Source organism: Antedon bifida, chromosome 5 (genome assembly GCF_963402885.1).
Source record: "Antedon bifida chromosome 5, ecAntBifi1.1, whole genome shotgun sequence".
Lineage (NCBI taxonomy): Eukaryota > Metazoa > Echinodermata > Crinoidea > Comatulida > Antedonidae > Antedon > Antedon bifida.
This window is the reverse complement of record NC_136230.1, coordinates 1,523,314-1,536,946: the sequence shown is the minus strand read 5'-3', so window position 1 is coordinate 1,536,946 and position 13,633 is coordinate 1,523,314. Positions and strand designations below refer to the sequence as shown.

The 13,633-nt window shown below is 33.0% G+C and overlaps 1 protein-coding gene across 2 annotated transcripts in view; it reads right to left on the bottom strand.

Annotated features, from left to right (window-relative positions):
- The window catches only part of LOC144843784 (FERM, ARHGEF and pleckstrin domain-containing protein 1-like), a 60,147-nt gene that overhangs the window by 17,408 nt on the left and 29,106 nt on the right, over positions 1-13,633 (bottom strand). The window contains exons 5-12 of one of the 2 annotated variants that reach the window (XM_078700725.1): positions 13,437-13,515; positions 10,874-10,971; positions 8,766-8,886; positions 8,237-8,480; positions 6,926-7,089; positions 5,887-5,955; positions 4,545-4,875; positions 4,039-4,207 (exon numbers count right to left, since the gene is read on the bottom strand). In XM_078700725.1, the coding sequence (XP_078556851.1) occupies positions 4,039-4,207; positions 4,545-4,875; positions 5,887-5,955; positions 6,926-7,089; positions 8,237-8,480; positions 8,766-8,886; positions 10,874-10,971; positions 13,437-13,515 (1,275 nt within the window). The remainder of the gene's footprint in view (positions 1-4,038; positions 4,208-4,544; positions 4,876-5,886; positions 5,956-6,925; positions 7,090-8,236; positions 8,481-8,765; positions 8,887-10,873; positions 10,972-13,436; positions 13,516-13,633) is intronic. The other variant, XM_078700727.1, reaches the window with a different exon arrangement.

Sequence of the window (13,633 nt, the reverse complement as noted above, 5' to 3'; positions counted from 1 at the left end):
ATTTTTAAAAAATCCCCAGGCTAAAATGTCGCCATGTAGTTTGAACAATAAAACATGATTTGTATTATTATTAATATCTGTTCTTTCTCAATTGTACAGCATTCTAATAATTGATTACTATTTCTGAAAAAACAACTTGAAAACTAATAATCGTTATTGCTAACGTAACTCGAAGCCAACAAAGCATTTTTCCATTTTATCAATTTGAAGAGGATTGTTCTGGGTCAAATGTCATTTTTGTGTTCTAAAAAATTAATTGAAAAAAGCCTGATATATTTAAATGACCTAATTAGAAATAGAATGTATACGGTATTATTTATTTATTTAGGTATATATAGTAAAAACATGCAGCCTGAAGGCTGAAATTGTTTATTTACAAAAAAAAATATATGAAATTATGGATATAAGGGATTGATAATACAGTACTAAAGCTGACTACAGTGATTTACAAACCTAACAAAAATCAAATGCTCTCTGTGATAACATAAACGTAAAAGAAAATATTAATTTACTTAATTTTGAACATTATTTTATTGTTATGCCTGATGCACTCACAACCTCTACTTGTAAGCTTTCATAAGGTTTGTGGGATGAAGATAGGAGGCCTGTAGAAGAATAGCTGGATCTCTCACTGTACGAAAATACAGAAACCTAGACACTGATATATACACAAGAGATATTAATACCATGGAAGTTAATTGGATTTTCTCTACCTGAAGAAAATGAACAAAGTGTATAGTTTCTCTTTTTGCATTAACACGTATGGTAATTGGATACGACGACTGTACCAGATGGATAATGAAACCTTAAATATATATCATCATAAAAACAAACATACTATCCGATTATATTACTGGTTTTTAAGTTATCATACTTTTTTATTTTAAGACACTATTATTAGGAAGACAAGATGAATAGTTTAAACACACTTAGCGTATGTTAAAAGACTAACACTCAGGTACAGTCATTTCTGTATTAATTGGAAGCAAACTAAGTATAAAAACTTGAGCTTAGACGCATCTTAGGAGTTTAATTGTAGACACATATGTCAATTGGCGACAAGAAAGGAAATATTTAAAAAACTAAGTAGGATAAGGAAAAGAAAATCGGTTTACAATAATGGTTAAAGTTCAACATCCTCAAATATCTTTAATCAATTTTCTGATTTGTTTTTCCGTTCAGTTCCTGATGACAAATATTGTTTGCAGTGATATTTTTAGTTTGACATATGTATCTTTTAAAGGCATCGGAGGAAGATAATAAATGATTCATTTTGAATTAATTGAATTTTTGCAATATTTTTTACTAAAGGCATAACTAGCTAAAACCTTAAATTGTATGAATAATTTTTTTCTTATACGGCGGAAATGGTAACAGTTATCTCAACAATAAATCACATGCTAAAGGGTGCCAGGTAGTAAATACTAATTTTAATGTTTTAACATTGTTGGAATTTATCATTTAATGTATTGAATTTCATTGCTTGATTTGATTTTATTCTTGTATGATAGCATAATATGTTTTAGTTATAATTACAACTTTTATGAAGCTCAAGATCGGCAAGAATGGAGACACCTCATCAGAATGGTCACGAGTACTCAGATATGAGTAGAGCGACGAGAGAAGAAGATACTATGGATGGAGAAAGGTACACATTGATTAACCAAGAAAGAGTGAAATGTACTCTTCCCTGGATACCTGAACAGTTTCTTTCTATATTCTACATCCACCTATGTTACAGGGAACAGAGAAGAAGAACTATGTTTAATACCCGTTGATCATTTTGATAAGTGATGTCATATATGATAATAATGTCATGTGATAATGACGACAGTATGTTATTCTTTGTTTTTTTATTTTATTCTGTAAAATGTTTATTTTGGGTTTTGTAAAAAAAAAGAATAACATTTTGTTGTAATGATTATGGTTTGGTTCTGTAAATTAGCTAGATAGATATCTGCGGTTATAAAAACTTCACTTATAATTATTAATTTATTATTCAGTCGTGTGATGTCTTGTTATTTGTGTTGTATATTTTATTTAGAATATATTTTGATGCAAATTTTAAGCAGATCTTCAATAGATCAATCTTGATTTAGTCAAAATCATCAGAATTAGGTACTTCAAACCTAGACAAATTTCCTGTAAGGTCCGCAAACACAGGGCTTGGTTCCGAATCCAGGTCTATGATACCCCCATTGTCTAAAGCATGCCTATTAAACAAACCATTCACTTTTGTCCTTTGTGGCGTGCCATCACTTCCATCGGCAGTGAGATCATCATCACTGCTGTTGCTGCTGCTGCTGCTACTGCTGTCAGAGCTGCTAGAGAGTAACCTATCTCGACTTTTAGTCGCTTTCATATCATCCAGAGCATACTGGTAAAGGTACTCAGTGCTGGAGTCTGAAGACGCAGAAGAAGTAGCCGAATTACTTCTGCTTTTCTCCAAAACATTTTTAGATTTGGAAATGTCTTGTTCGTTTATAGACAATTCCTGTAAACCTCCACTATGTTTATTAACAATTACATCAAATTGGATGTCATCAGAGACCTGAGGCTGTCTCTGAGGTACAGTTGGCTTAACTAAACAACTTTCAATTCTTTTCATTTCAGCATCAAACTCACTCAAGTAGTTGTCCTCTTTGTCACACTCATTACTCTTTGCAGCAATCTTTGCAGCACTTCTCTCCTTTTGATCTTTCCTACCTAAACTTTCTTCTAAACTACCTTTCTCTTGTGTTGGTGAAACTACTTCTATTGTTTGATAGGAGGTATACCTAGTTTCTGTTGGGCTTGGGATTTCTAGTACTTTTGGTTGCATGAACAATGTACTGGAGTGATAAGTTGGAGAAATTGGGAAGACTTGTTTTTCTGAGGCTGTTTTCTGTTCGGTAATAAAAACAGTGTCTACTGTAGTGGTAGAGCTAACATTACTTCTTTGGTATTCTATTGTTTGTTGTGTGTTAACAACAGTGCCACTGTTTCCTACTATTGACTGATACTCTGTAGCTGAATTTATTTCAAATCCTTTCCTAGTCCAAGATTTCACTTCAAGGGAAGTGGAATCCTCATCATCTGGGATATCAAACTCTAACTGAAGTTTTTGGAATGAAGTATTTACTACCTGTGGTGTTTCTAATTCTGTGGAATTATCTTTTGCTGGTGAATCAGCAAAAACTAATTCAGTATCGGAAGATTCCTTATTGTCTATTCTAATTGGTTCTTTATTGACCTCTAGAGTCTGACTATCTACATTGGAATCCTCTCCAGTTTCACTTTCATCTGAACTACTACTACTGCTTCTACTACTACTGCTATCAGAATTGTTCCTATCCTCTTTCTCCATCAAAATCAAGCTTCTACGTGTTTCCTTTAAACTATTCTCCAACTCTGTTAAATCAGCACTTGTTTTATCCATTTTTTCTTCAAGCCTAAAGAACTCGCTATTAGCCTGGCCTAAGCACTTTCCTACAGGTTCATGATCATCCAGATTTTCTTCGCTAAAAAAGAAAAGTTGCCGTTCTTGCTGAAACTGCCTTAAACTAGTTTTCCCCGGGGCACAGTACGTATTAAAATCTCTAGATTGTTGGATATGAGGAAAATCCCTCTCTGGACTTGACATTTCAGATGTAGACTTAAGGATCTCTTCCATTGAACTAACAATCCTAGAATCAATACCAACACTTGCAATTCTTCTAAGATCTTCTAGACTAACAGAGCTACTACTACTAGTGGCTGATGTCTCACCAACCACACTAAACTCTGACACATTACCAATACCTTCTTCCGTACACGATGCTATTTCACCATCACTAACGGTCGTTTGTGATTCAACAGTATCCAAAACACCGTCCAAACTCTCCTCTTCCTCTTGTTTGTACTCTCTACTCTCACCAGCACTACTGTCGGAAGTAGTTCCTCGAGAACTACTACCCTTCACAACCCCACTTCTATCAAACCTCTTCATTTCCAAATCAAAATCTATATTTAATGTCCCGCTAGGGATACTAAAATTAGAGGTATCAGTAGAATTCATACTCAAACCGTCTGTGTTGTCAGCCGTTGGCCGAGTGTCTTCTGGGGCACTCTGAGGATACTCCACATGAACTGGTTCCTTCCGTGATGGTGATGCTGGATTGAAGCTGTGTACTGATGACCTGCCTTCATCTCCACTTAGGATTCCATTTGTGCCATCATCATCATTAACCTAATTAAAATTATACAGAGCAAATGTCATCATCAGGAATTTCATTTATTTAAACCAATGACTATATTCTTTGCAATTGTTCAGATTTTTGCCCTACTCCGACGTATTTCTGTACTTTATATTTGCGTTTGTTACACAGGAAGCAAACACTAGCAAAATCTGTATTGCCATACAGCAAACCTGACATTATTATTGACTATATTGCTTTGTTAAATTTTTTTAAAACCCAATAACTTTGTTTTAGGAATTCTGGCTGATACAGTACAGCACAACACTACAAAGGGGATACCATTGAGACTCAACAAAGTGTCCCATTAATAATAAATTAAAAATGTACCTGGTATTCATACAAGTTGCTGGAGTCCGACTGACCACGCTGTATAACGATACGAGAGTTACTATGTTGGGGTGTGGTGGGTGCAGACGATACATCTGTATTCCAAGCTGCGTCTGTTGCCGACTCTGACTGCTCTGCTGCGTTCTTATCCGGCGAAGACTGGTAATCATAATGATGTTCTATTGTGTGCGAGTTGTACGCCTCGTAACGTGAATCCCCTCCCCCAATTCGGTGGTCTGTGCTAACAGAATCTGTCATATCAATCGTCAAAGGTGTTGTAGTTCGTGGCGCACCAAGGCTTCGCGTGGAGACGCGTGATGTGTTCAACGTACTGAAATAAACAGGATATCATTTACTACACTTATCATATACTACACGTAAAATATTTAATTTAATTATATTTATTTCTCCCAAAAAAAAATGTGGCACAACATTGTATATAATATAAAAATAAATGCAATATAATAATAAGATAGCATTTGTATACAATTTACCAGCATAAAAAAAACAAAAGGTTTAATCTATTTTCCGTAAGAGTCAAAGTATTTAAAAAAAGTTTAATTTTTTATTCGTAAGAGTCAAAGTATTTAAAAAAAGTGTAATTTTTTGTCCGTAAGAGTCATATGAGTAAAACAAAAAAAGAAGTTCATCATAGAAAAATATATATAAAAAAACCTATGTATTTTGTGCCCTATGTAAATTTCATTTTTTTTTTTTTGTAGCTAGAATATTGTAAATAAGCAAATGGCTAATTGAATATGACACATTAATAGAAAATAACTTTCTATTCTCTACTGCAGAACACCATTGAAATAACTGAATAATCTTAAAATAAATTATCTGGTGTAGAAGAGGATATAATAAATCTTTTGAGATATCATGATGTGAGAGAAATACTTTAAGCTGATGGATCATACAAAGCAATAAGCCTACTTAAGGTGTGCATTGCATAAGGTGTACATTTATCCTTACAAAGCATTTATCATGTGTCTTGAATTGATACCTGATAGCTATGTTTAATGGGACTCGATGCAAACTTTCAGAATTACATTCCTATCACTCATAGTAAACATATAATTTGACTCTAGATAATGTTAAGTATGTAATGTATGTAGTTACATTACTAAATGGCTGAATCAAATACACTTTAGAACGTGTATCAAAGTAAAATTGTTGTAAAGAATCGCCCAACAAGCATGATATGCTTTTTTAATGGAATATGCCTAGTTCCTTATGCGATTTGTAAATTTATTAATGCAAAACAGACAATATTTACGAGACTGATGTAACTGAAACATACACAAATGTCTTTGAAATGCAATATAACATAATGAATACTTACTTGGTGGCGCCTGTTCTTCTTACATAACCGTCTCGGATTTGGTCTGTAACTTGTTTCTGTGTACGACCACTATTGAGAAAAAAAGAAAGAAAAAGGTTCCGTTTTGTTAAATGGAAAATCATATAATTGAATGGCTCCATCAAAATGTGAGTGTGAATTTAGCTTTATTCTCGTTCTCTATTTACATAATGGTAAAGTATTTTGCCACCAACCATAACAGCATTCATGCAAATTGTACATCCCTAACTATCACCGTGTCTTGGGTATAGTAACAACATTCAGTAATATAATACCCGATCCTGCAGTTTCCAAATTAGTATACCACAATAACCAGGGCTCTATCAATTACTAGTCTACTAGTTAGTAGCTAAATCCTATTAGACAATTACATAAGGGAGATGAGTTCACTCATGCGTGACAATCAGAAAACATCATAGAACTAGAGTAAACAAATTAAGATGGTTTTATTAAGTTTCATGTCTTAAAGCAATATCCTTGCAATTAACAATGGTTGGTTGATTTTACTATTTATCTATGCAATAGGTACCTATTTAAAACTCTGTCTACACTATCAAACTAGTGAGGAAAAAAAATGTGACGTGCCCATATATGGACATGATGATGTCATATCACTACCATATTACAGCATATCATTACCATATTTGGGTATATCACTATCATACTTAGGCACATCAAACTTTTTTTGTCAAACTACTTTGATAGTGTAGACAGAGCTTGACAGACTGTAACAGTCGGTCAATTTAAAGTCTCTTTCATCGAGCCTCCCGAATAAAAACTCGTTATTATACTTGTAACATAAATATCGGATTGGTTTACAAGTTGTACAATCTATTTAGCTTCCGAAATGTCCTCCATGCTTTATTGATGTTAAAGGAGATTGAATTTGTCAAATGTAATGTTTCATGAAATGAACTCATCAGAAAAAAAAATGTACATAAAGCATGGTGACGTTTAATGCGTTGCAATTTGTCTACAATGATCAGGAACTTGCTATATAGTAAGAATTCTTAATGCTTACCTGTATCTAAAAGAGGATCCTCGGCTCATTAAGCGACGACGAGGGCGTGTTCTTCTCGCTTGGATGTGCCTGAAGAACGTATGATGCTCTACACAGTTTTTCCAAAATCGTTTACAATCGTTACGATTACCGAGCAGAAACTCAACCGTACTTCGCGGGTACCCCTAATCACAACAAAAAAAAAACACCAATATTTATCATTGAACTAGAAGATTTTTTGTGTGATGTTACTACGATTTCAAATAGAATTGTAGTAAGGTTTAGTTTTTAAATTAAACAATTGTAAATTAACAATAATTGGATTTATACGAAGGACTGATAAGTAACCAATCGAAAGTATCCAATTCAGAATACCAATTGCACGTGGTATGATCAGTATCAGAACGGCTATTCAATCAAGATTATCCAAGTCATTAAACATGCAATCAAAACTAATTAAATTAACATTAACGATTGGATGGATACACACTCAATGGTAATGAGATGTTTCTGTAGTAAACAGGGTTTAATAAGCTACATTATTACTGTATTGTAATATTTTATATGCAGTTAATGTAGTTTTAAATTATATTGTTTTTGTGTTATGCCCATGATTATTATCTTATCATTAGTTAAAGCTCTGTCTACACTATCAAAGTTTATGTGACAAAAAAAGCATATATGGACATGATGATGTCATATCACTACCATATTTGGGCATATCACTACCATATGTGGGAACTTTTTTTTTCAAAGTAGTTTGATAGTGTTACAGTAGTTTTACAGTAGTTATCATCTATTATCATTCTGTTGTCGAGTACCCGCTGCTTCCCTTGAGATCACATTTAACTTTAGTCATCAGTACAAGGCCAGTGATCTAAAGGTATCAATTTCAGGCTAGTAATCTTGATGTCGTGGGTTTGAGTACCCCTAGTATTAGTTACTTGCAAATTCGCAAGTGTTCTCAATATGTTCTTAGCATAAAGTACAATTACGTCAGAGTAGGGGAAATATCTGACAAATGTCCAAATATTATATCTCCTGCATTTACCATGAAACATGTTTTGCTAACTAGCCCAATAGTTACAGCTATGTTGGTTGGGAGTTTAGTTTTGAGGGATATTCATTTGCAGTAAACTCCCTCAATAACGGACGCTTTTTGGCTGGCCTAATATTTCTGGTTTTCTGAAAAGTCTGGTAATATTCCAAATGTGTTTTTAATGGTAAAAAATGAATTTGGGAATCTGGTTTTGTGAGAGTTTGGTTTTCAGGGGGTTAGGTATTGGGCGAGTTGACTGATATGATATAACTTTCAAATAAATGTTGACTCACATATCCTTCAGGGTGTAGCTTAACAAGGAACCTCTTCCTTTTAAAACTAAGCTTTCTGATCTTGGCCCAGGAAAATGTGTTGATCTTCATGTTGTTCTGAAATACAGACACACCCTGGCTTGTCACGGCGAGGAACAGTTGAATGTTCTCGTAATCTTTTGCAGGGAACGTGTGAACTCCATACATCTCCAGCCGACGGGCTACATCCAGGAGGTTGAAGTCTGCATCAGCAGGTGTCTGTCCACTGAAATGTTTTTATAAGAAAAAATTATATTATATAAATGAAATGATAGAATGTATTATGGAATCATCATTTGAATCATCCAGGCTCCATTACAAAATGATGGAGATCCTGAAATGATCTGATACCGAAGCTTTGGTGGGATAAGAGGGTGATACTATTGGATTGACCAAATTTTTTTTAAAATTTACTTGAACAGTTTTATTTCTTTATATGATTTGTTTTTTTAATTTATAAAAAAATGAATGCATGATTTATCGTTTTATTATAAAACCTGCACAAACTTACAGATGGTTTTTGTGGTATTCTTGTATCTTAGACTCTAACTGCTTCGTTTGGTTCGGTACAAATTTTATCGTGATATATCTTCCGTCATCGTGCTCTGCTGGGTTGTAATCGCCAACTTCCGCTACAAAAATAAGAAACAATTTTATGCATATTTTCTTGAAACAAATTAAATTGAATATTTTTATAAAAAAAAATGATAATATAGATTACTTGATTAAAATATCATTGATATTATTCATCATAATTTAGAGGTTGACATGATGATAGCCTGGATAATTACATGTAGAAACGTGTGAAAGCATGGTAGAGGCAAATGAGTGTGTCTACCTAACGACACTCCCTTAACGCCATTGGTCATTATTCACTACATTTCGTTCGTGCCTTCACTACATTTCGTTCGTGCATGATACAAGTTTAAATCATTTTGCCTATTCGACTGGGACTTTAATATACTGTAGTTTTCATCATTCCGACATTATGCTTTCCTCGATTTGTTCCGTTTTGGCCAGGATGATTTGTTATATTATTATATATATATATATAATATAATTAGTAGTAGTATAAGTAGTAGTTAGTTATTCATTGTATTTTTATTTCCAAACAATTAAATTACAATGGTGGCCATTGGCTGGGATGAATTATTTTTAAACAGTAGTGGTTTTTTAAATATTTGACTGTAATGTTGGAATAAGACCCACTACTGGACAATGATAAACCAATTGCGCGGAAACAAATTTAATTATAGCCAACACACTAGATCTCTTCTATGTAATGTCAAATGTATTACTGTTGTAGCATATAGTTAATGTTACTCAACTTTTCACAATGGGTACAGTACCACGAATCACCTCACAATAAATGAATTAAATAAAAATGATTTATGAGGGTGTAATGCCAAAATACCTTGTACAACGCTAATGACATTTAAATTCTCAATCGAGGCGAGGCCAGAAATATGAATTTATAATACCTACAATAAATTGATGACGTACTATTAACTACATAATTAATAAGTTCCAATTGCAATGCAACCTAGTTATAAATGCAACATATTTTTTAAGCTCTGTCTACACTATCAAACTAGTTTGACAAAAAAGGTGTAACATGCCCAAATATTAGTAGTGATATACCTAAGTATGGTAGTGATATGTTGTCATCATGTCCATATATGGGCACATCACATTTTTTTTGTCGCATAAAGATAGTGTAGACAGAGCTTTATACTGTTTTCAAATATATAAAAACTCCCCAACTAGGCTGTGCTAAGCTGACCAGACATTATTGTTCTTGTCATATTTAATTCACTATCAATTTATAATACGGTGAATACACAGCTTGGGGCCTGATGACTTCATCACCATAACATAATTAACTTCAATTTTCTTTGTAAAATTCATTTAAAATCATTTACAAAATATTTAGATTGGGATAAAATGGATGTAACCAAACTCTAGCGTCATTTGCAATACTATACTTTTGAGAAGTTCTTACATTTCCTATACAAAATATCAGTTTCAAGAAGTTCATGCAAAGGGCCCACTGTAATTGCCTAAATTTAGTTTACTGTAAGTACATACTTGATTGTTGTTTTATTACCTCTACTAGAATGATGAGAGAGGTTATGTGGTCGATCACATGTGTTTGTTTGTTTCTATATTTGTTAACAGGATTACTCAAAAAGTTATTGTCCAATTTTCATAAGTTTTAAAGGACGGTGTAATAGCTGTATGGGAACACATCATTAAATCTTCCGCCTATGCGGAGGTTTGCGCTCTTTGATTGCCCTTCTAGTGTATGGAAGTAGTTGTGTAAACCAAGGTATAAGGGGTTCTTACACATAACTTTCTTACAATATAAAATCAATGAAATTTCATACACAGCTTTTATGATTTATTTTGCCAATTTTATTTTCATAGTTGTCTTGAGCACAATACAGTATTATGAGATGTCAATGTTGTAATACAATAAATGGTTAGAGGTGGGAGTAAGTTGCCATGGGTTACGTCACACAGTTATTAACCTTACACCTAACACAACAACCATATTGAGCAAAAAACATGTTATTTGCAAACGTGAACTTGCACCTTTAAAACATCATCAAAACTTACCTTGTAAAACGTAGGAAGCCATAAGCGCTGCGGTGTTCTCGGAACATGGCAGCTTACCGTTTGCAAGGTCCTTCTTAATTTGAAGAGCATAAAGGTATCTGACAAGAGAAAAGAAAAATGATTCCAAAATAATAATCAATCAAAAATAACAACATTATCTTAAGGCATTTTTAATTATAGTTCTTTGAGAAAAAAAATCTATGTTCTATGTGTTTTATTATTTGTGAAAAATAAACTGATAAATAAGCTTATTAAAATCTACCCATGGATGTATCATACCCAACAATCTTATGAGGTATTTCTTAATCTCATACAATATGTGTAATGTGAACATACTGTAGGCCTAGAAAACCACTACTTCAAGGTCAGAAAAAATGGGTTAATGAATATGTTGATATTTTATGTAAGAAATAACCTTTAGAAACTTCAGAATTAAAATGTTGACATTTATTATACTACCATCAAATGTGTTTATTTATATCATGTCATCTCATAGCCATTTGACTTTTAACTGGAGGATAATTTAACTAGTCTGTAGTTTTAAGACAGGTTATTTTAAATTAAACATTTTACCAATTTTTTTAGATTTTTCTTCAAGTAATTCTTTAAAATGGAAGCAGCTGTTAAAGATACATCCTCTGAAGGAAATGAAGATGACACCAACTTGACATGACCTTATCTGACCTTGTGTCACTTTTATTTATCTCTTTAATCTTTGTTTATCTGTATATTGTTATTGTCTTAGAATGGAACAATATTCTAAAATAGGTTGAATATTCCATACTGTAATTGAATTAAGATTACACAAGGGAAAGAACAAAGAAAACAATAAACTAACAACAATCTTATTCTTCCTGTCACCATTGGTGTAAACAGGAAGGGGAATTCCCTAATGATGTACTTCTGTCTATACTAAAGTATTATAAGTAACAACAGGCAGCTAGCAAGAACATTAGAATCATCATTATCATCTTCCTATACTGTGCAGAACCTCATTTGAATATAGTCACACATGGGTTGGTCACATTTACTGTATGTAGCTGGGTTTCCTAGTTTTCTTTAAATTTTATGTTCCACATGTTTCATATTCAATGTTACCCAATGAAAATATTTGCGCCATTCAATGACCTTTTGAAATTTGGTCAAATTGAGACCGCTATTGTTTTCCAGCTAAAATTACTCCATAGAAACTATTTTTAAAACCATTTTTTGTTTGCAAACCACAATAAATTGGGTTAGCTTTTATACCATTTTTTTTATAATCGGCGAAAACTGTTTTTCAAAGGTGCCATTACAAGTGGCAGAGAAATATTTAAAAAAATTGTTTTTCTTGCTAGCAGAAATTGAAAAATTAATAGTTTCATTAAACCACAAGTGATGGTTCCAGAGGCAATCAGACAAGTCTTTCACAGGAACTGACAAATTATTTTTAACCCATCATTTCCAAATTAATTACAACACACTGGATTAATTCGTAAACTTAATTATGCCAGACCTCTTGCTTAAAAAAAAGAAAGTTTAGAACAAAGCCAGGCCTAAGTGTGATTCATATAATGAGGAAATTCTGATTTCCCAGGCAGGAAACTCTAAACATTTGCCCCGGAATAGATATCCAGTCCATACCTATAAAGATGGCTAGGCTTTGCTATTTACCTTGTTTTAGGCCTACCACCAGCTTTCTGTTTACAGGATGTAGAATATGGTTAGTATTTATACTACAATTGGTAACAGATTTAATTTTCTACCATTTCATGACTAAGGGATAATATCATACAGTTATTTATGGCGCAATTGTTAAACTTACAAGTTTAAGGTCATAAATACAGAGATACTTGATGATTCTTGTTCATGACCTTTGTAATGTTGTTATAGGAACTAGTACACTTTTTCCCAAGGCCTGGAAATCCCTATTCCCTCAAACTTAGAAGGTTGTTATTTTATCTAATTCAGTTTTTTTTTATATTAGCAGGTTTTGATTCCCGATGCTTTCATCTTGGTTTTTTTTTTCAATTTATTCATAGACCTTCATTTAAATTTTTAGAGATACTGCATTATAACAACCATAATTATACATAACAATTAAAAAAACCCTTTAAAAAATGTTTGATTTTGATTTCTTTGGAAACAATACTTGGCCAATACCATTAACAGAGCGCTTTTGATTTTAGAAGACATGTGACACCTGGACTTGGAAGCTACCAAAACTGTGTTGATGAATCAAGTGTGAAAGCACATCCCAAACATCTCCACATGAGCACAAAACAAGTTCTTATGTCATAGGTCAAATTGAAAGCAGCTCCTTACTTAAAATGTGAAGCAAAGTCTTTCATTTTTTAGGTAACATGTCAAAGGTCAAAACGAAAGCAGCTCCTTACTTAATGTGAAACATAGTCTTTCATGTTTTAGTTAACATGTCAAAGGTCAAAACGAAAGCAGCTCCTTACTTAATGCGAAGCAAAGTCTTTCCATTATTTAGGTAACATGTCAAAGGTCAAAATGAAAGCAGCTCCTTACTTAATGTGATGCAAAGTCTTTCTTCCATTTTTACTGTTTGTTTACTTACTTTGTGAATTCATCCTGAAGTTGGCCTGGGTCAGGAATGTAAAATTTGACAGTAAACAAAAAGTTTGTTTTCTTTGGAGCTGGAATGAGAAAGAAAAAATAAAGTATTAAATATTTACAGTCAATAAAGCTATCTGAAATCAACTTTAAGTTGGTTTAGAAAGATATTCAGCCAGGAAACCATTATGTATTATTAGT